This window comes from Onychomys torridus, chromosome 5 (assembly GCF_903995425.1).
Source record: "Onychomys torridus chromosome 5, mOncTor1.1, whole genome shotgun sequence".
Taxonomy (NCBI): Eukaryota; Metazoa; Chordata; class Mammalia; order Rodentia; family Cricetidae; genus Onychomys; species Onychomys torridus.
This window is the reverse complement of record NC_050447.1, coordinates 49,532,394-49,554,794: the sequence shown is the minus strand read 5'-3', so window position 1 is coordinate 49,554,794 and position 22,401 is coordinate 49,532,394. Positions and strand designations below refer to the sequence as shown.

The window sequence follows — 22,401 nt, the reverse complement described above, 5'->3', positions numbered from 1 at the left end:
CAGAGCCATATCCAGGTTTTTGGGGCCACCTTGGGCTCTGTGGTAAGTGCCAGGCCAGCCAGGACTACAGAATGGGACTCTCACAGAAATAAGGGCCGAAGTAGAACAGCTGTCACCGTGTTAGGTTGTCTTGAGGCCCTGGCTTAGTAGTGATTGGCAGGAAGGGTTTTGACATTGTTTTCTCAGGGACATTCAAATATTGCAGAGACCTTCACAATCCCATGAGACAGTCCTGCTGACTGACCACTGGACAGGTTCTGTACAAGTACCATGGAGTGCACTGCTATTAGCCACCATACACCTTGGCCACCATCCTATGTCAACCATTGGTGGAAAGCCTTGTGATGGCTGAAATCACTGGGTAGTCTGTCTGAGGAACCCCCCAATCCCTGGTGCTGGGGATGGAGCACAGGCCTTGGGATGGCAACCCAACTCCGCTCCCAGCCCGGGATAAGAATTTCCTGTGTTTAATCTGCCCACTTAAATCATGTTAGTGATCAGATTTCCTCTCTGAGGTTAGCCTGGTTCCTGGATCAAATCTGTTGGCGCTTTATTACAAAGGGCTGAGGCCTTCCATAGCATGTCCTTGTGGTAATCAGGTGGGCATTTAAATGTCCCTTAGCCTATGGTTACTCCATATGGAGTTGACTTGAGCATTGGAGTTCTTGGCTTTGGAAGGCAGTTCATACAGATAAACTGTAGGCCTGAGGACATGAGTAGAGGTAGCTTTTAAGAGCTGAGGTTAGACAGCATTAAGATCTGGTGTCGGGGTTGGGGATTTAGTTCAGTGGTAGAGCGCTTGCTAGGCCCTGGGTTCGGTCCTCAGCTCTGGCAAAAAAAAAAAAAAAAAAAAAAAGATCTGGTGCCTCCCCCATCATGTGTACCCACTGTGTAGTGAGACCCAGTGCAGCTGTGCTTATTAGTCTGTTCTGGTTCTTCCCGGCAAGGATACCTCCATGGAGGTCAGGCCCAAGGTGCTGGGTCTGAGCCACGCTGCTGCCCTTGTCTGAGTCCCTTCCTCCTCAACTGACTTTATCGGAACCTCTTAGCTCCAGCAATCAATTGCAAGGATAGGACTGTGCTGGGTCAACATATCTGAAGTTGTAACCTGGCTGTGGGGTACGGTGGCTTTCCAAGGGTGAGCCAGAGATACACGGCTGAGGTACCTACATCCTGGCCCACCCGGCCCGTGGTCTCTCCACTTCATGTCTCTTGCACATTTGCCGATGAGCATCCTTTCCTCCAGTGAGAATTGCTGTGAGTAGGCAGGGGCCTTACAGACAGCTGGCCTGGTCCCTGTGATGTGCTAGAGATGAGATCACCAGTGGGAGGTGCCAAGCTATGCAGCCCTGGAGCCAGGCCACGACCCGAGTGACTCAGTCTCTGAGTTTAATCATCAGTAATATGCATTCACACTCATACACACCAGTGTACCAGTGCTGGGACCTTGCCTAGATCTTCTCCCTGGAGGGGACTGCCAGGCACATCTGAGAGGAGAATGCTGTGTGGGACTAGGGTGGAGGGAGGAGCTTGAAAGAAGCTAGTGCTTCAGGCCCCACCAAAGCCATCCAGAGAGCCTCCTTGATGCTTGCTTCTGGCAGCCCAGGGATTCTGGCAGAACCGCCCATCCAGAGCATGGGGCTGGTGGCATCTTACTGAGGGGGAAAGACCAGCCTCTGGGCACCATCAGAACTGAAGTGCTGAGGGCATGGCACTGGAGACCCCCCACTGGGTTGCACTGTGTCCCATTCCAGGCAGCTGGTGTCCCACCCTGTGCAGGGCTGGAGTCCTGACGTGGGAGGTCACTGTGAACATCTGCTAAGGCTGTGCTATGACGCCCAGCCTGACACTTCACAGAGTGTGATACTGGAAGTGTGATCTGTAGCTGTCTTTGGGGCGCAGGGTCCTCTTACCCCTTCTCATGTCGTGTGCTCACCTAAGGGGTGCTGGCCTAGCTTTAGTCCTGGGTCCCACTGTAGGCCTGTGGTCCTTTGTTCAGGTCACATCATCTCTGTGCGTCCCGCCTCGGTGCTAATGGAGAGGACATGGATGGGCCTTTCCTGGGCATACTGGATCCTGGCTAGCCCTTTTGGGGGTACATTGGTGAGGGATGGCACTGTGGATGGAGGATGCTCAGTGGCAGACGGCTCTCTAGTGGTGAGGGCTGGTGCAGTTGGTGGCTTCCCCTCCCCTCAGCTTGAGGCCTGAGACGGAGAGCTGGCCTTTGGTTGAGGTGAATTGGGTGTGAGGTGGAGCTGTGTGAGATGGAGGAGGTGGGAGGGTGCTAAGGACTTTTCCATTGATGTGGTGTTAGAAATGGGTCTGGGCTGTCAAGAAAATGACCACACCATCCAAAGTATTTTGAAAAGGAAGAAGAGTTACTTCTGCAGAAGGGATTGTGTGTGGCTGTGCCAAATTAAGCAGACAGCCACACTCAGTGGGGGTCCCACTCAGTTTTTATCCCTAAGGCAAAGAAAGGGTCCCATGTCTCATTCTGAGTGGTCAGATCTTGACTAACTTAAAGGGACAGTTATTAGTAAAGTACAACCTCTGATCTTAGAGAAGCGGGGGGGATTTCCTGTTGGACGCCTCTGTACAGATTTCTCTGAAGATGGGATGTCCTTTGTCCCGTTCAACCCTTTGACAGAAAGGGTAGTACATCCATTTACATTTCCCTCAGTGGCGACCAAAGAGATACTGGGTGCTCCACTGCTCTCCAGCCTCTGCGGTGAGGACAGTTGAGGTGAGCCTAACTGTGCTCCTGGGACCCTAACACTAGTGTAGACTTCATATAGGTGTGAACAGTCACCATTTCCAGGCTATTGAGTACCTCACCTCATTGTACAGTTAGGCTGCTGGACCACTGCGGAGCAGACAGCACAGTGGGTGTGCATTGAGGGTGGGCCTGACTGCCGAGGAACAGGGCCTTCATTTGTGAGCCAGCAGAGAGATCACCACAGTGAAGGGCAGGTTCCTACTAGTAAAGGAGTGTCTGCCTGTCCTTGCCTGCCTGTTACAGTCACCATCTCTGCTGCTTTGGGAGGTCTTGATTTTACTTCGAGTGTGTTTCTTGTTGCAGAGTATGGCGTTTGTGAGAACCTGCGGAAGCTGGAGATCACAGGCGTGTCTTGCCGGGACGTCTATGCAAAGCGTGAGTCGGTCCTTTGCCTTATCCACCACCCTTGCCTTTGTACCAGCGCGAAGTAATGGTAGCAGCCGTGACTGACTGAAGGTGGGGTTGCTGCTTTCTCCTGTCCTGGACATACTGCTTTTAAGTTCACAATGGCTAAAGACATCTTTTTTTTTTTTTTTTTTTTTTTTAAAGATTTATTTATTTATTATGTATATAGTGCTCTGTCTGCATGTGTCCCTGCAGGCCAGAAGAGGGCACCAGCTCTCATTACAGATGGTTGTGAGCCACCATGTGGTTGCTGGGAATTGAACTCAGGACATCTGGAAGAGCAGCCAATGCTCTTAACCACTGAGCCATCTCTCCAGCCCAAGACATTTTTTTTTTAAATTAATTAATTTACTTTATGAATGAGTGCTCTGTCTGCATGTACAACTTTATGCCAGAAGAAGGCATCAGATCCCACTAGAGATGGTTGTGAGCCACCATGTGGTTGCTGGGAAATGAACTCAGGACCTCTGGAAGAGCAGCCAATGCTCTTAACCTCTGAGCCATCTCTCCAGTCCCCAGCTAAAGACATCTTAATCAAGACATCTGTTGCCTGTGTTTCTGTTTATTTAATCTAGATTTTACTTCTGGTGGTGCTGGGGGCTCAGTGCTAGGCAAATGCTCTCTTTGTCTATGACCCGCATCCCAGCCCATACGTTCTGTTATTAACATACATGATACTTGTTTATATTTGTGGGATACAGTGACCTCACTACATATACACAACGTATACTGGTCAGGTCAGGGTTACTGGCATATCTGTTGCCCCAAACATTTATTCCTGTGTTGGGAGCACTCTGTCTGTCAGTGTGAATGGTTGTCTGCTGTCCTATAGCACCTTGGTTCTGCCTCCTGCCCAGCTACAGCTTACACCTGTTACCAGAGACCGGCGCTGAGCAGTGTGGGCTGGATAGGAACACTCTGGTCTTCTGGAGTTGAGTTGGGCTTGCAGTCTGGTGAGATGTAGACAGCTTGCAGGAAATGAGAAGCAGAGCCCTGTTTTCCATCAGCTCCCTCAATTTTCAGAGTGGCTGCCAGTGCACTGTGCTTCACATCCTTCTGGAGTTCTACGTTCCCTTTTCTGTAAGCGTGTTAATGCCTGGTCATTTCTCATTTCACCAGCTCCTTCACTTTCTAAACACCCCCCCGCCCCAAGTGTTCAGCATCCTGTGTCCCCAGTCAGCCTCTCTCCAGAGCCTGTGTGGCTCATATGTCCCACACTGTGGTCAGGTGGCTGCCATTCATATTTTGGGTGATACCATCCCCTTCTGACTGCTCTGAGTGTGCTTGGCTGCCTGACCCTCATCATCATGAGCCAGCAGATACAGCTTGCTCCTTGGGAGTTATGAGCACCAGGCATCTTATCCTCACAGGGACGCAGCTGTGGACACTGCCCAGGTGTCAGTGTCCTGTGGGAGCCCAAGGAACACACATAGATGGGGTTCCTCAGCGGCACTCCTCTGTCCTGTGGGAGAAACCACCTGGGTACAGGGCCTGGAGACAGTGTTGCTGATGTAGGTGGAGGCAGGCAGGTAAGGACAGCAGGGCTCTGCTGTTCGGCTCCGTGAATGTGCTGCAGCCGCAGAGCCCATCCTCTGCCCGCCTCTTAGTGCGTGGGGCTTTGGTCCGCAGTGGCCAGAGCATACTTGAGTGGTGACTCTTGCAGTGTGGGAGTGAGATTTTAAAAGCCTGTGAACACTCCTAAACTCTGGGACTAATGGCTGAAGAGAGTCAGCCTGAGTCCCTGAACAGGTGACCAGGCTGGTCAGTCTAGAGTCAGCAATGACAGGTGTGACGTTGCCTTAAACACACAGCATGAGGACAGGGAGATCATGAAGCTGGTTGTGGGCCAGTGTCTTTGTAGGGAAGGAACCCTGTCCTACTCTCTAGGGAGCCGTCAACCATACCTGCTCTCCCACTTCTAGGTCCCGAAGAGCTGTGACAAGGGAGGAAGGGAGTCCCAGGGGCGCCTGAGTTTATGGCCTCAGTGAGTTGCAGTAAACAGGGAAACCTGCCCCATAGGTTGCTCTGCAGCAGCTTGACTCCCAGCAGGAGGAGAGGCAGGAGGAGGAGTTGCTGGGTCACATGGCATCTGCTGGCATGGGAGAGGGGACCCCTCAGCCTTTCCTGCTGTGTCCGTTCAGGTATAAACCCTCGCGTGAAGTCAGGACGCTTCATGAAAATCCTCCCCGATTACGAGCACATGGAGTACAGAGATGTGTACACCTGCCGTACGTACCCCGCACCCTGCACTGTGGCTGCTGCTCTGGCTGCATGGACGGCCACAGGCTCCCTTCCTGGACTTGGGGAGATGCTGACCCCTGGCCTTTTCTCCTCTCCTCCTTTGCTCGTTGCAGCTGTGGTCTGTGGTATGCCGTGGTGGGTCATGCTGAGTGGTAGCCTAGACTCTGTATGCATGGGATGCGTTTCCACAGTAGCTGCCCTGGGCAGTACCAGTCATAGTGGTTTGGGCAGGCATGTCTTACCTATATTTTTTAGGGCAGTGACAGAAAAATTCAGGTAGAGCAGAGAGCAGAAGGCAGTGTAGAGGCCTCTAAACCTCCTCCATTCTAAAATAACAAGTAACTGTGCTCAGTGCCACATGCCTGTGAGCCTAGCACTCATGAAGCTGAGGCAGGAGGATTGTGGTGAGTTCTTGGACAGCTTGAGCTATAGAGTAGGATAACATTCAGAAAACAAAATAAAGGAAAACAAACAAAAACAAATGAAATGTAAACCAACCTCTAAGTTTGCCAGTTAATCATGTGAATTTACAGAAAAATCACCTCTCCCCATCCCTCCACCTCCCGTCAGATACAGGAAACCACTGCTGCTTCTTTAGAACTAGATTCTTGGGCCAGCAAAACGGCCCAGTGGGTAAACATGCTTGCCTTGTAAACCTGATTGCCTGATTACCCAATTACGCGATTCCCGAGTTCAGTTTCAGGAACCCACGAAAAGGTGGGCGGACTGACTCCATCAAACTGTCTCAACTCCACGTTCCGACAGTGGCATGTGGACACAAACAAATAAACAAAATTATAATGAAGTTTTAAAAAAGTCACCTGACTTCCTGCTCTGACTGAGCCCTGGAACTTTTCCTTGACACAGTGAGAGTGAATTTCAGGTGTCAAGAAGGAAATCAGAGTGGCTGGAGAGATGGCTCAGAGGTTAAGAGCAGTGGCTGCTCTTCCAGAGGTCCTGAGTTCAATTCCCAGCACCCACATGGTGGCTCACACCCATCTATGGTAGAATCTGATGCCCTCTTCTGGCATGCAGGCATACATGCAGACAGAACACCCAATACATAGGAAAGAGATCAGAACTGGGAGTGGTGGCCCTGCCTGCCACCCCAGCTTTTGGTAGAGGATTAGGAGGCAGGTGGAAGAGGCAGAAGGATTAGGAGTTTAACTATATAGTACTATATAGTTTGACTATATAGTAAGTGTGAGGCCAGTCCTATCTCCAATAAAACTCCAAACAAAAGTTATGAATGGACGTTTCCCCTCTAATAAAAGCAGTAGAATAAGATGGGCAGTGGTGGCACATGCCTGTAATCCCAGCACTCGGGAGGCAGAGGCAGGTGGATCTCTGTGATTTCAAGGCCAGCCTGGTCTACAAAGCTAGTCCAGGACAGGCTCCAAAGCTACAGAGAAACCCTGTTTTGAACTCCCCCACTCCCCCCAAAAAAGCAGTAGAGTGGATAGACAAGCTTGTGCTGTCGAGGGCTGGGCACATAGCTACACTGGACACCAGTTTCTGTGGGACTCCCTGTGGGAGCTTTGTGAGATGCTTGCCTCTGTCTGATGTGCTCCTGGCTGGTGTGTGGGCACTTTGTATAGCCACTAACAAACACCTTTGCTGTATTGGCTGGCACAGAGGTAGACTAACTGTCAAGGTCATGACGGGGGCCATGGGAAGCCCTGGGCATGGGGAGGGCACGGGACCTGGGCAAGACTGAACTTTGGAGGGCTGGCAGTTTGCAGAGTAGAGACAGTGTTTCCAGAACACTGTGTCCTGAGCCAACCAGCCCTCCCTGCTGAGCGGAGAGTGGCAGGTCCTGCCAGCCCCACAGGGAGGAGATGGCTCTGGGAAGCCATGGGAACAACTAACCCCATGCAGGGCCAAGGATCTTCCCCACCCCCAGACCTGCTGTAGCTATGGAATTCTTCTGGAACAGCATGGAAGCCCAGCCCTCCCAGGAGATCTGGAGAGTATAGGGTCTTCTCCCTCATTCCTGGGAGGTACTGCTGAGTGCCTGGGTTTTTCAGCCTCCGGTTTGGTGGTCCTGATGCTTGTCACTGACAGCAGAGTGGCAGAATTCCTGTCCTGCCAAGGTGTGAGTGCATTTGAGCCACACGAAATGTAGTAGGGGCTCGGAAAGCCTGGGCACTACAAGAAGCATCGCTGGTGGTGAGCCCCTGGGAGTCCATGGCCTCTGAGTGCCAGAAAAGAAGAAAATGAACCCCACTGTCTGACCTGGAGCCCTCATGCCTCTGGCTTCCAGGCACTTAGCAAGTGTCAGCTGGCCTCTAAGGCGTGTTTTCTCACCAGCCTGCTGTGATGCCTTGCACCCAAAGGCTTTGGGAGCTGGCCCTCTGTGGGTTATTGTCACCTACAGGGGTCTGTGTTGGGACTTACTGTAAAATCCCTTGGATCCCAGGCTCCTGGGGTGGATAGGTGATAAGAGGTGTCCTGATGTAGGACTGTCCCAGGCAGACATAGATCTGTGGAATGCCAGTGACTGGCCTCTGTAGAGCCTTCAGGGACACTTGTGTCTTTGGTTGGGGCTGTCATCTGTCCTTCCTTGTGTGGGTTGAGGGTGACTGCAGAGTGTTCGGAACTTACAAGTCACTTGGACTGACTGTGGATGCCAGGCCTGTGGGTGATGTGCCAGAGTTCTGGAGCAGGTGCAGGATTGAGGACATGGCCTTGCCTGTGGTAACAGGATGTGGATGGCCCCTTGAACCCTGGGCTGCACAGTGGAGGATGGTGGGAGACCTCCTACAGAGAGAGGTCCAGACCCTCCCTCCCCAAGGAGCCTCTAACATGGATGCTCCCAGGGGGATGGGAGCGCATCAGAAAGTCTAAAAACAGACACTCAGGGTGGGCTCATTTCTCATTCTTGTGCACTATGGCGCTTCTGGCTTTGACCCAGTGACTAGGACAAGAGGGAAGTGTGGGGCCACTCTGGCTCACCCACTGTCTGCAGGCAGACCTGAAGACGTAAATGCATTCAGTTATTTTCTGTCTTTGGTGGGGGCCATGCTTGGGCTGTTTTTCTGAATATTGCTTAACTGACTTTGTTCTGGGCAAGCCGAGGCAATCACTTGGGATAGCGCAGGACTCACCCTGGGAGACAGGGTTAGTGTTTCAGTTGATTTTGTAAGCACCTGTAGACTGGCTGCCGGGAGAAGCAGCTAGTTTCTTCTCCTCTGGGTGTCCAGCTCTCTTGCTGGTGTGAGCAAAGGGAGGAGGCTGGCTTCTTCTCAGGGTTTATGTGTGAATTAATGCACCACCAGATGAAGTCATCTGTGGTGTGTCCTTCCTGTTCCCATAGCACACAGTCACTAATGTTTGTGAGTTGCAGTGTTTTCTAAAATGATTCTAAAATGGGTGATTTCTCCAACTTTTCTATTTTTCAACTATAAATGATGCCAAATATTACTTTTTTCTTTTTACACCGGCCCTTTAAGATCTCTCCTCCTTATATATACTGCAGGATGACACAGTGGCCATTTTTTGGAGTGTGCCCGCATCACCTCGCACTCTAGGCTCTGATGTTGCCTGCCGTGCTTGTGAGTTTAGAGACAGGTGGTAATCTTAGGACACTCTGGTCCCTGTGGGTCAGTGTGCCTGCAGCCTATGTGTTCTTGTAGTTCTTTGGAAATGGCTGTTGGCATCCCAGGCTAACTAGCCAGCCTCAGACTTGTTAGAGGTGCTGAGAATGTGGCTGGTGTTTGATGCATTCAGACTGAAATGTACACATTAGTGTGCCCCGGGCCTGGCCCCTCCCTGGACTCTTCCCTGTGTTGAGTTCAGCATGTGTCTCTGAGCTGTCTGTCAGTAGCTCAGGTGTGAGCATCTGTCACGGCCGCTTCATCGTTTCCAGAAGTCAGAGAGCCTGAGCCTGACCCTGGGCAGATGACCCACACCTTGTCTTTAGAATCCCCCGTGATGGTCTTGGGCTGAACCTAGGGGTGGTAGCAGTTCTTAAACAGTGTCAAAGGCTGGGCTGTCCCTCCCCCCCTGCACCCCAGGCCAAGGCCTCTGGCCCCTATCCCTTTGTGGTCCTGCCTGGTCAGCCTGAGTGTAAGCTGTGCTCAGTAGCTGTCTGTGACTGTACGGCCTTCGGAGACAGTTGAGACCTTTAGGAGCACCCTGATTCATCCATCTATCACTGTGTGCAGCAGTTGTGCAGAAGCAGTGGCCATGGTGACAGGCACAGGCTGGACTGTCATCTCTAGTGGCTTATGGTGGAGGTGTTTTCTGTGCCCCAGGAGCACACTGGGTGAGTGGAGCATGCTGGGTAATGTGCTCCTTCTCTCCCCACAGTGCTTCACCGATACAGACACATTTTGGGGCTGTGGCAGCCAGACATCGGGCCGTATGGAGGACTGCTGAACGTGGTGGTGAGTGGGAGCCTCGTGGTGGTTCTCGTGCGAGCAGGAGGTGCCCACACTGGAGAGCGGCAGTGCCATTTCTTGGCTCAGTAGAGGAGACTGAAAAGCCAGATGTTAGTTTGCAAGTGTACCGAGATTTGTTGTAAGCAGTCCATTAGCCTTCTGGCTGTGCTCCTGGACTGCTTAAAGACACTCAGGCAGCCATAGGGCCCTCAGCTCCTGGATGCGGAGGTTGCAGGGCCATGCCTGCAGCCACAGGTTCTGATGTGCAGTTGTTGGCTGAAGGAGAGAACAACCCTGCCTGGCGTGACCACTGTCTCCTTACTGCAGGTGGATGGCCTATTCATCATCGGCTGGATGTACCTGCCTCCTCATGACCCCCATGTTGGCGACCCCATGCGATTCAAGCCACTGTTCAGAATCCACTTGATGGAGAGGAAGTCAGCTACGGTGGAGTGTATGTACGGCCACAAAGGGCCCCACAACGGCCACATCCAGGTAGAGGAGAGCTAGGTCCCCTGTGACGTGACACAGGCATGTGCAGTCGAAGGGCCATCCTCCTTTGGTTGTCACAGTCCCATGCCATCCTGGTGGGTACCAGGCATGTGTGCCATGGCACCTTTAGCTGTGGCCTATCACAGTTCTAATATGGCCCTTCGCTGTAGGCTGTGGCTTGTCCAGCTCCGTGGAGTGGGGAAAGGGTCTCCCCTATACTGTGTGTATCTGTGTGAGGATGGAGGTTGCTGGAGCCCACTGGACCTTTCTTTTGCTTGGAGCTGTGCTGTTCTCCCTGTAGGCTAGCTTCTTGCCTTCTGCTGGCTGGTGCGTCAGTGTGTAGGCGCATGCTCCAGTCTGATGCTGGCTCCCATGAGCCCAGTGGGGGAGATGCTGTGCCTGCCTCTGGAAGTGCACATGCTGGGAGATGGGGCTCTGGCTGTCTTCCTTCCAATGGCCTGTTATAGATGTATTTAGGTCTTTTTTTGTTTTGAAAGTTTAAAAAAATTACAAATCAACCATTGTGTGTGAGTGTGTGTGTGTGTGTGTATGTGTGTGTGTGTGCAAGCGTGCACACCACAGTGCACATTTGAAGGTCAAAGGACAACTTATGAGGGTCAGTTCTCTCCTACCATGTGCGTTTTGAGGATCAAAGTCAGATCTTCAGGCTTGGCTGATGACAAATGCCTTTACCTGCCAGGCCATCACGCTAGCCCCTCAAAAAATTCATTTGGGTGGGCATGTGTGCATATATTCACCTGTGTGCAGATGCACGTGAGCTCGTGTGTGTGCATCCACGTGGTGGTGGTGGGGCCCACCTCAGGTGTTGTTTGTTGTTACCCCTGAACCATCCCTCTTGTGTTTTGAGTCAGGGTCTCTTGCTGGGACCCGGGGCTACCAGCCCCTAGGGATCGCCCTGTCTCTGCCTCCCCAGCTCTGAGATTCCAAGCTGTGCCACCACACTACCACCCAGGTCCCCATGCTTCCATTGCAAGCATTTCACTGACAGCCATCACCTTTGCCACCCGAGTGACATGCCCAGCCCTCCTTCTATTTTGAGACAGTTGCACTGAGTTGCCCAGCCTGGCCTGGAGTTTACCCTCTTTTCCAGGCAGAGCCTGGAATTTTCTGCCTCAGCCTCTCAAGTAGATGGAATTACAGGCCTGCACCATTAGACTTGACATATTTGGGTCTCAGTGGGTTTGGTGGGGAAGGTGGTGGACATTAGGACTCATTGTTCCTCCTGGTCCTTCTCCTTCTGTGGTCACACTGAAGATCGTGAAGAGAGATGAGTTCTCCACCAAGTGCAACCAGACAGACCACCACAGGATGTCCGGCGGGAGGCAGGAGGTGAGTCCTGAGGTCTAGGAGGGAGGCTGTGGAAAGATGTTTGCATGCCTGGCTGTCTTTTCTCGTGGGCGCTAACCTGGCCTCCTGTTGGTTGAAGGAGAGGCCTGTGAGGTCCCATCAACTTGGAATTGCTACCTCATAACCAGCATCATTGCTGCACATTGTCACCCCGACCCCTTCTGTGCACACAGAGTGTGAGAGTGTGTCTGTGGTCCACCTTACATAAGCGTCCCTGTGGACATGTGTTAGACATAGCTTATATTCCCTGAGCAGTTTGAAATCCCTGTTCTCTCCTGCACATTCGAGCGGGAATCCACCCACTTAGACTGCTAGAAGCTGTGTCTAGATGTATAATTCAGGGGGCCCCCTGAAAGCTGTTCAGGGCTGTTTTCTCCACACAGGGGACCTGGTGGCCTGGGTTTCTAGATCATGGCAGCACAGTGGATACCCATGTGTGCTTGGCTTCCTGCCTCTTGCACAAGTGAGTTTAGGTTGCTTTTGAGGTTTGAGCTTTGATTTTTGAGCATCTAAGTTGCACCTACCATTAAGAACAACTTGAGATAGGTGAATGTGGGTGTCTGTTGGAGCAGTTTATGATGGGTGTACATCTGTAGCCATTTTCTGAGTTTCCAGGGTTCCTGGTGGCCAGAGTTCCAGTGAACAGCGCTTGCACTTGGTGGAGCCCCTCCCCTAACACTGCCATTAAACTTCGGTTGCCTGCGGTCATGACTTGCTGCCCTTCTGAGATTGCTAGAATTCTCATTTACGAAGCCCTCAGCTGTTAAGTCATTAGAGGTCATGGGCTCATTTTCTGGAAAAATGTGATGGATTTGAGGTGTTCTAAAGGCTCCCAACACAGTGCACTCCTGGCTGAAAGGATCAGGTGCTTTCCTGACAGCTGAGCATCATCATTAGGAATGAGCCAAAGACATCCTGTGTTCATAAGTTCTGGGTTTCCTTGGCTCTGAGCCCTGGTAACAAGTATCGATCTCTAGTCACATCCCAGACAGACATGTCCATCCCAGGTGTCCAGAGACACTGCCTGAACTTTTCTTTACAGCAGCCAAGCCAGCCCCCTTTCCTTCAGACAGTGGCCTCTGGGGGTGTGAGAGCTTGGGAGAGCAGAGGTGCCGGGAGAGGAGGAAGTTTGGCCATGTTGTCATCCTTGGCCGTCTCCCAGGGCTCCTGGGAGCATATGATGGTGATTGCTGAGTGCCAGGCACAGTGTGTCCCCTGGATGGATATGAAAGTCACTCCTGAGCTGTGTTCCAGGCCCTGGTGCTGTCCTTGTGTAGCTGGGGCTTGCCCTGGTGGGTTGATGGGTGATCACCCTGCTGCAGACCTTGGCTCTGAGCAGTGGGCTGGGGATTCTCAGTGGTGTTCTGTTCGCTCCAGTCAGCTCAGTGTGCTTCTGATGAAGTCTTTGCTGCTCCCATTTGATTGCTTTTATTTCGTCTGTTACCTGTTTGGTTTTTATGAAAAATGTTTCCTCCACAAGAACAGCCACTGTAATGGAAGGTTTAATTTTGAGGGTGGGACAGGTTTTATTAAATCTTAAGTCAGCCTGGATGTCCTGGGGCTCACTTTGTAGGATCGGGCTGTCCCAGCACACAGAGATCTGCCTGCCTCTGCCTTTTGAAGTTTTTATTTTTAATATATGCATGTGTGTGCTTGTGTGAATATTTGTCAGAGGAGCCCAGAAGAGAGAGTCAAATCACCTAGATCTGGAGTTATAGGTCATTGTGAGCTGCAAGATGTGGGTGCTGGGAACTGAACTCAGGTCATCTGGAAGAACAGGAAATGCTCTTAGCCACTGAGCCATCTCTTTAGCATGAAGAGTTTAATGTCAGTGGGGCCTAATTTTAAAACAATTTTTTGTTTTATCTATCTATCTATCTATCTATCTATCTATCTATCTATCTATCTTTTCCCGAGACAGCGTTTCTCTGTGTACTTTTGATCCTGTTCTGGAATCTCACTCTGTAGACCAGGCTGGCCTCGAACTCACAGAGATCCACCTGCCTCTGCCTCCCGAGTGCTGGGATTTTGGGGGGGGGGTTAAAAAGCCTTACCCCCAGTTTGCAGACAACCTTCCTTTCCTCTGTTTGAACAGAGGCATGGAGACCTACTGTTGTGTCTCAACCCCTCCCCTTTTGGTTGAGGGGGACAGGTTTTGATTTGTGGTCATGTCTGTTGCCTCTTGTGTGTGTTGTGTGGGGAAGGGGTGACTCCACTGGTTGAAGACTTTCCCCAGTCAGAGCTTGGACATCCTTGTTGAAAATGGGCCAGATCGTGGTCCTGTCTGTCTTATGACTCCAGGGACCTACCCACTGCTCCTCATGTCCTGGAACTCATGTCTGTGGGTGGATGGTATTGAGAGTCCTGGCATCTGCCCGTTTGTCCATGTGTCTGGAGTCTTTGCATTTCTGTATGGTTCCGTGGGCTTTCTGGTTCCTTGTTGTGCTGTATGGTGAGCGAGTGTCTGAGGTGTTGGACCTGGAGGTCAGTCTGAAGCCTTGACAGGGCAGAGTACCTGACTCTTCCTCCAGGCCTTGCCTCTGGTCAGTTTTGTTCTGTGGCCTGCACAATAGCAGCCCTGTATACACTGTGCGATTTCAAGCTCTCCTTTGTGCAAGATGTTGGAAGTAGAAGTTGGTAAGATTTCATGTTCTGGCTTCCTTTGGGCCCTGCAATGGCTTCTGGATTCCTGCAGTGACATGTTAAAGAAACCTTTTCTCAATTTTGTAAATTGCTTTGGACTGCATTTGTGGAGCTCTTGCGAGTCACTGGAAATGCCAGGTCAGGTTTGGAAGCCCATGTTAATTACGAAGAATCAAACCTTTGAGCAGGGGTTGTCCTGAACAGGGTCTGACCTGCCCTGGCTGAGCAGGGGCTGTTTCTTATTGGCAGGGGTTAGGATGGGACTCTGCTGTGCCTATGCTCTTCCAGCTGCCTCAGGTCTCTTGGGTTGTGCAGGGTCAAGCTGAATCAGTATGGATACCACTGTCTCCCATCATGGGCACAGGAAGGGGCTATTGCCCAGGACAGGAGCTCTGACCCCAGCCTTGCCTGAGGGAACCCTGTGACCTTGCTGCCCTCCTGGGAGTCTGAGGCTATATGCCCTGGGAAGGTGAGGACCCTGTCCCTTTTCACAGGTGGGCCATCCTCAGACCCACATCCCAGGTGCTCACCAGCTCTGGCTCCTACCTGTCCACCAGCAAGCCCCTCGGGCTTGGAAGTATTCGTTCAGTCGGCATCGTACGGCAGCCTCTCTCTTCCGACTTTGGTGACTCGCGCTCCCTTGTTCTCTGAAGGAATTTCGGACGTGGCTGAGGGAGGAGTGGGGTCGCACGCTGGAAGACATCTTCCACGAGCACATGCAGGAGCTGATTCTGATGAAGTTCATCTATACCAGTCAGTACGAGTGAGTCGGGGCCTCTGGTGCTGTGGGAGCAGTCTCCTGGTACTGGGAAAGTAGGTGTGAGTCCGCCCTCTCTTGGGGTGAGTGTGGCCTGTCTCTATAGAGACTATGCTGTTCCCATTCTGTGGGTGCTATGAATGCAGTCCCCCCTCCCCGGTACTGTGAACACAGTTGTTTCCCCTCTTTGGATACTACGAATTCAGTTCTCCTTTTTCTGTGTGGGTACTGTGGACGTAGTCCCCCCTTTCTGAGTATGGGTATTGTGAAGGTAGGTCCCCTTTCTCTGTGGGTGCTGTGAGCACACCCATATCCTTCACCCCTACTGTGGTATATTACCTTTGTCACTGCAGTGTAGGCATCAAGTGGCCAGTGTGTGCTGAAGCCAGGTAGCTCTGGGAAGCCTGGTCTTAGCCTCCTCCTGGCATCTGGCTCCATGCCTGACCATGACCCCTCCTTGTGCGGTGGGCATGGGCTCTTTTGCTGAAGGTAATGGTGAGCTGTGCTGTGCTCATGGGCTTGCCCTCCTAGGCCCTGAGGGTGCACATTGGTGCCAGGAGTGCTGTGTCCAAGAGCTGGGGGCTTAGCCAAAGGGCTGCCCAGGCATGGAGGACACCTGCTCAGTCAGGCTGAGCCCCTTGCTTCTTCTATCTCTGTCCCTGCAGCAACTGCCTGACTTACCGCCGGATCTACCTCCCACCCAGCCACCCCGATGACCTCATCAAGCCCGGCCTGTTTAAGGGTACCTACGGCAGCCATGGCCTGGAAATTGTGATGCTCAGCTTCCACGGCTCACGTGCCAGGGGCACCAAGATCACGGTGAGCCGTACCATTGCCTCGCCTCACAGCCACCTGGTGGGCAGGCATGAGTCCACTGTGCTCCAGAGACACAGGATTCAGCAAACGAGGACCCTGCAAGTGCTGGGCATGCTGATTTTTAGGCCCTTTCCACTGATGACCCAGACTTCCTAGGTTCTGAATGAGCAGGAACTTGGAAAAGGCTGCCTAACTAACATCCTTGTGCAGCCTCATTGGGACCATCTGCCTAAGCAGGCAACCTCACAGCTCACGTTGGTTTGGTCACTCTTGTGGTCTGGGCTAGGATCTGAGCCTCAACTAAAGCCCCTCTTCCTGAGCTCAGAATAGCTGGCTGCACATGCTCCTTGCCAAGGCCACTTGGCCACCACATTCACCTGTCATCGAGTTCCGGGAGGTGGGTTTTAGATGGTACTGCTGTGTCCTGAGCAGCAACTGCCTCCATTGGGGGCTTCTGTGGCCCATGTCTCTGTGCTGTGGATCAGGAATCCAGAATCAGGGTCCTCACGATACTTGACTGCCCCTCTGGGGTTTTAGCACTCCCCCACCACAGAGTGGCTGGCTGGTGGAGGGGATGGGAGCTTCCTCCAGTCAGGCTCAGAAACTGTTCCAGTCAGACCAGCCCGAACTGAGCTTCTGGCCTGGTCTCGGCCAGACCTGGGAGGGTGCACATGCTTCACAGGCAGCATCTCTAGACATCTGTGTGAGCCTGCACTCCCAGCGGCCATCTTACATCACTCATTCGAGCCATGGTTGTTCTTGGGAGCTGATTTGTTAAGGAAGCCTCAGACTCTCCAGTGCTTTGTGAGACCTGGCAGAACCTGAGCACGCTCCGCAGGCGGGCCGGGAGGTCTCCATGGGCCTCTCAGCCCTGCTCACTCCCACTTGTCCCTTCCTCAGGGCGACCCCAACATCCCCGCGGGGCAGCAGACTGTGGAGATTGACCTGCATCGCCGCATCCAGCTGCCGGATGTGGAGAACCTCCGCAACTTCAATGAACTCTCCAGGATCGTCCTGGAGGTCCGAGAGCAGGTGCGGCAGGAGCAGCAGGAGGATGGCGAGGACCCTGCCCCACCCCGGGAGCCTTCGGGGAAGGGCCCCGATGGGCCGCCGCCACCTGCCGCCGCCGCCGCCGAGGACAGCAAAGAGGCTGGCAATGGAGCCGAGGCAGCCGAGGAGTCGGCCTCAACTGGGCAGGGGCAGCCATTTGTGTTGCCCGTGGGCGTCAGCTCGAGGAATGAGGACTATCCCCGCACTTGCAGGCTATGGTGAGGACCAAGGGTCCAGCTCTCAGCCAGCACAACTGCCTGTGCTTCTGGGAGGGTGGAGGGACCCCTGCCTCACCGCTTAGAAGCCTGTTTGTAGATGTTTTGTTATGTGGGGCTGGGGGAGGGGCGCACGCGCCACGATGCACGTGGGGGTCAGAGGACAACTGTGTCGAGTCAGTTCTCTCCCACCTGCATGTGGGTCCCAGGGATTGAACTCAGGTTGTCAGGCTGCATAGCCAGTGCCTTTACCCACTGAGCCATCTTGCCAGCTCAAGGTCTGTTTTTGGCTCCTGGTTTCAGCCATTGTGGTGGGAAGGCCGGGCTGTTCCTACAGCCTGTGACAGAAGCAGCTCACGTGCAGAGCAGGAAACAAGACTATAGGCCTGAAACAGGGGTTTGGCTGTCCCTAGCAAATTCCTTTCTACAGCTAGGCACTACCTGCTGAGGGCTCCACAGTCTTCCAGAACGACATTAGCAGCATTCAAACTCAGAGCCTGGGGTTGGCGTGGGGCGGGACACACAGCATGGCACATCAAACACAATGCCCTATAGAAGGACCCAAGGTGGGATTTTTCAAGAGCCTTTAGGACATGGGGCCACTTCAGGTGGCCCAGACTGCGAAGCTTCTCCAGTGGCTCAAAAGATGACTTACTTGGTTAGTCAGGTGGGAAAAAAAATAAATAAATAAAAAAAGAGACAAGGAAAATGCCCTACAGATTCGGCAAGTGGGTGGAGCAGGAGAGGGTTCCGGTCCTGCAGTGTGCCTGGGTGTCCTATAGGTGGTGCCATCGTACACATCTCAACTGATTGGTGAGTGAAGCTCACCAGGCTCTTCCTTGTTTCTTGTCTCTCCTCCCACTACCTGTTTCTGCTCCTTTGAGGTCAGACAGCCCCTTGGTGGTTTTTGTCACAGGTGCCCGCACTGGTGAGGGGGAGGAGGCATCTGACCCACAACCAGCTGGGTAGCAGCTCAGACCTCCTCAACCTTTGCCTCTTAGGCTTTAGCCCTGGCCACTGTCTTAGGCTCATGATGCCCCCCCCCCCCTCCCCCCCCATCATCCAAGCCATTCTGCAAAGAGGAAGTCAGAGTCAGGACCAGGCCCCTGCACTCTGAGGCAGGAAGCCTCTGTGGCCCTCTCTAGGTACTGTGGCCATTGATTACCCGTCTGGAGAAGGATAAGCTTTCCCCTGTCTAAGAAGCCTCTGATTCATTGCGCTGCTGTCTCTGCTCTCCTGAGCAGTCTAGTCAGTTGATACATCCCTGGGTACAGGGAAGGCATGGGAGAGTTCCTGGTGGGCCTGCCTGGCACCACCTCCTACCTCAGTTGCCACAATATTTCCTGGGTCACACATAGGCAAATCTTGGTCTCTCGCACACAGACCACCTCAGTGGCTCAGAGCCCTTGGGGCTCCCATGTGCTTATCCTTAACAGAGTTCAGTCAGGGACCTGAGCCTGACCCCTGTAAGGTGAGGCCCTCCTTGGGTGCTGCTTACCGGCTCATTGCTGTGGTATGGCTGAGCAATGGAAATGGAGCTATGGAATGTAGTGTGCACTGGATGTGCCCCATGTGGTGTGAGCTCCCGCTCTCTGGGCACCTTCTGATGGCATGCTCCCTGTCTCTCTAGTTTCTACGGCACAGGCCTCATCGCTGGCCATGGCTTTACCAGTCCTGAGCGCACTCCCGGCGTCTTCGTCCTGTTTGATGAGGACCGCTTTGGGTTTCTCTGGCTGGAACTGAAGTCCTTCAGCTTGTACAGCAGAGTTCAGGCCACCTTCCAGAATGCCGATGCACCGTCGCCACAGGCCTTTGATGAGATGCTCAGGAACATCCAGTCTCTCACCTCCTGACCTCCTCCGCGTGGGCGGAGAGGCTGCTGCCCTGGGGCCTGGGGTGGGGGAAGCATGCACTTTGGAAATGAACGCACACCTCCTCACGAGGGTCCTGTGTACCCCGAGGCACTTCTTGTATAGTGTGTAACATACTCTTGTATATTTGATTTGTTGGTAGCTGTGAAGGAGAGGAGTAAGCATGGTGGGGAAGTAAACAGTTGAGCCAGGGCGAGTCTGACTAGTTAGTGGCTGTGGCCCAGAGAGTCACATGAATACCTTCAGGTTCTCTGGAGAAAGTGAATCTGTCTTGAGGGAGGGTTATGACCCAGCCGCCATGGATCATGGGAGGCGTTCTGCTGCACCTGTTCCCTTTGGATGACCTCACAGTCACAGCTGGAAGGTGGCCTCAGTGGAGTTTGGAGTTACAGGCACAGGGACCCTGGATGGATTTCTATTTCCTCACTAACTTGCTTAGACAAGGGCATTCTACCATGACCTGTTTTCCTGTTCTGGCTGATAGGAGCCACCAAGGAGTGTCACTACAGTCTCCATCCTGGCCCCCTGGTGTCCTCCGTGTCACACCCACTCTAGCGTTAGAGCCAAGGTGTCAGGCCAGCCACTTGCTTGTCCCCAGCAGCCACACACCACTCCCTTGGTCTTCCACACATACGATGGAGAGCTGGCCCCGTCTGTTTGTAGGGCCTGTCCTTGCTGGACACCATGTCCCTGTTGCTTTCATCTCATGGTTGTGCAGGTGCCTCTCATAGTGTTGGTGTCAACAGAGATGCTTGTGAAGCCCTTCACAGGCAAAGAGAGAGGGCCGCTTTTCTAGACGGTCACACTTGTGTGTGGCAGTGCACTGGGATCTTTGCTAATTGAGGACTCATCTGGTCAGAGACCCCGAGTGGTGGGCTGTGCTAATGTCTGTATTTGGGAACCCTTTCTGAGGACATTAGTGTCTCCCACAGGGCAGAGACCAAGAGCTCAGACCTTTGGAACTCATGCCAGCACTTCCGGTACTCGGCAGACTTCTAGGCTGCCTCTCCACCTTGGCCGCTCATCCCTGAGGGCTGCTGCAAGCCCTTGTACTTGGTGTTCAGAACTCAGCCTATTGGTGAGAGACCTTAGGAAGGTGGCAGCCACATGAGGATGGCCATACCCTCCCTTACAATGGAGGCCTTTCCTGTCAGAAGGGCCTGCAGACCCAGGAGGTAGCGTGGCCAAGGACCCTTGTTTGGGGATGCTGGCTTTCTTCCAGGTGCTGTCACGGCCTGCAGTGAGCTGCCAGGGCTGGGTTCTGGCCTCTAGCATCTTTTGCAGGATGGAGTCCAGCCTTTTGTTACTTCCTTTGTTAGTCATGAGTGTTCCTATTGTGCCAAATGAGACAGGCTCTGGACGGTGGGGACTGTGAGTATGAAGACCAGACAGCTGGGCGTGCAGGTGGCTGCTCTTCTGGTTTCATTGTGTTTGGAGAAAATCAAGAATACATTTTACCCAGGCCCTGAGGCTTACTGTGGGGATGCTGTAGTTCAGAATTTTCTTCAGTGTCCCCAGGCACTTCCAGTTAAGTAAGAGTGGTCACACATATTAGCCAATCACACATGGGCTTTCCTAAACGCATGGTCCATTTGCTGCAGGTGAGGGTTGACAAGAGCTGGCATCACTGTTGGATGTAGGTGGGACAGTGCTGCCTAGTGTAGGGAACAGCCAGGCCCAGGTACTCTACAGGCGGTAGATAGATGTCTTCGTCCCTTGGCCTCCCCATGTGAGAACTGCTGGCTGACCTTATCATTTTGCTGCGCAGGCTGCATAGCCCATGGAAATTGGAGAGAAGGCCTCATGTGCGTTTCCACACTTGGCCTGCTCTGCTGTGTGTAGGTACAAGCCTCGGGCAGTTTTTCCAGTGGGGACAACTCTTTTGTGTGAGGATGTTGCTGATGTCTGTTTAGGCCCTGATGTGTTCAGGCCCTGATGCAGTGGCAGGACACTGGCTATCACTTCTCAAGACTTTTAGCATCCGTAGTCAGCCCTTGGGAAGTCAGTACTGGGAGTCCTAGACTCCTTGCTTTGGTCTTGACTCACCTTGTGTCCCTCTGGCATCAACTGCCTGGCTGTTTGTGGCATGTGTTCAGACCCTGGGCCCCTCTGCTCTGGGCTGTCAGCTCTGCAGCATCCCTGTGCCTCCCTGTCCCTGCATGTCTACCAATAGAGTGGGTGCTTGGCAGCTGGCCAGATGCTGGTCAGCCAGTCCTTCCTCACATCATGCAATGAGCTTGGAGGCACTTGTTAGACTTGTTCCTTTACCAAGAACTTGGGAGCTGAGCACTGTTAGGGCTGGACAGCTGGGGTTCCTCCCCAGCTGCCGGCTTTCTATCCCAGCCCTCCAGTGGCTCTGTCTGCTCGACAAGCTTGCTGGAACAACACCTGCCCATTGTATATTCATTTTTTAGTACTTGTGGGCATTAGTGGAGAGGAACCATCCTCCTTGGATGTCAGGATTTTGTGAACCTCAGGACACCTGTGTTCCTAGTTTGGGCCTCTCTTCCTCAAGACAGTGATGCACGGGTGACATCAAGCACCTGACCTGTAATGTGAGGCTGGGCAGAGCATCTGGGTGTGCTGTGCTCCTTCTGCCCTGCCTCTCTGTCCTGATGGGGCAGAGTGTCAACCTCCTCAGGTCATCATTGCCCATTTGCTGTTACAGACCAAGTCTGTGGTTCTGGGAAAGAACAGGATGGATGTCTCCCGGGAGAGGCTGCAGATGGGAGGGCATGGTTTAGAACTTGTGAATGAGGCACTGGCATTCACAGCCCCTTGGCCCATATGGCTAACCTCCAAAGAGGGGTTCAGTGGTGGACACTGAAGGCACCTGCAGGACACTTTTCTGTGGCTGGATCTTTGCATGGAGACCAACAAAAGCCTCCAGAACGTGCTTTTTCAGCCTAATTACTTGCATTCACAAGCCTGTTTGGAAAATGTGGTTTGTCTGGAGTGCCTCCAAGCTCTGGACAGAGAGTGGCTCTTGGAAGCCCTCTCGGGTCAGCTCAGCTTTGCCTAAGGGTCAGGGAAGGGCCCTGAAACAGTAGCTGCTGTGTATCTGGGGCCTGACATCACCTGTGATACTGTCGCCTAGGATGTGTGGTTGTTTCTCCTTTCAGTAAACCTGTTTTTGAAGCCTTGTTGTGAGCCTTGTGATTTGTTTCTCTGGGGTGTTATTAAGATGGAGATGGGGGTCACCGGGAGGGGTGGCTGGGGCTGTGCCTTCTACATACACTCACACTTACAAATTTTATATATGTGTTTTGTTTGCGTGTTGTGCATGTCTGGTGCCCGAAGAATTCAGATGTCAGATCCCCTAACACTGGAGTTACGGATGATTTTGAGCTGTGAGTGTTGGGACCTGAACTAGGGTACTCTGCAA

At 52.9% G+C, this 22,401-nt stretch overlaps 1 protein-coding gene across 1 annotated transcript in view; it reads left to right on the top strand.

The window, feature by feature from the left end:
* Positions 1-22,159, top strand: part of Fbxo31 (F-box protein 31) — a 33,259-nt gene extending 11,100 nt beyond the window's left edge. The window contains exons 2-9 of the mRNA XM_036187577.1: positions 3,080-3,151; positions 9,734-9,810; positions 10,132-10,299; positions 11,572-11,646; positions 14,961-15,070; positions 15,730-15,883; positions 16,781-17,148; positions 18,776-22,159. Coding sequence (XP_036043470.1) covers positions 3,080-3,151; positions 9,734-9,810; positions 10,132-10,299; positions 11,572-11,646; positions 14,961-15,070; positions 15,730-15,883; positions 16,781-17,148; positions 18,776-18,998 — 1,247 coding nt within the window. The 3' untranslated portion in view covers positions 18,999-22,159. The remainder of the gene's footprint in view (positions 1-3,079; positions 3,152-9,733; positions 9,811-10,131; positions 10,300-11,571; positions 11,647-14,960; positions 15,071-15,729; positions 15,884-16,780; positions 17,149-18,775) is intronic.
* The last annotated feature ends 242 nt before the right edge of the window (positions 22,160-22,401 follow it).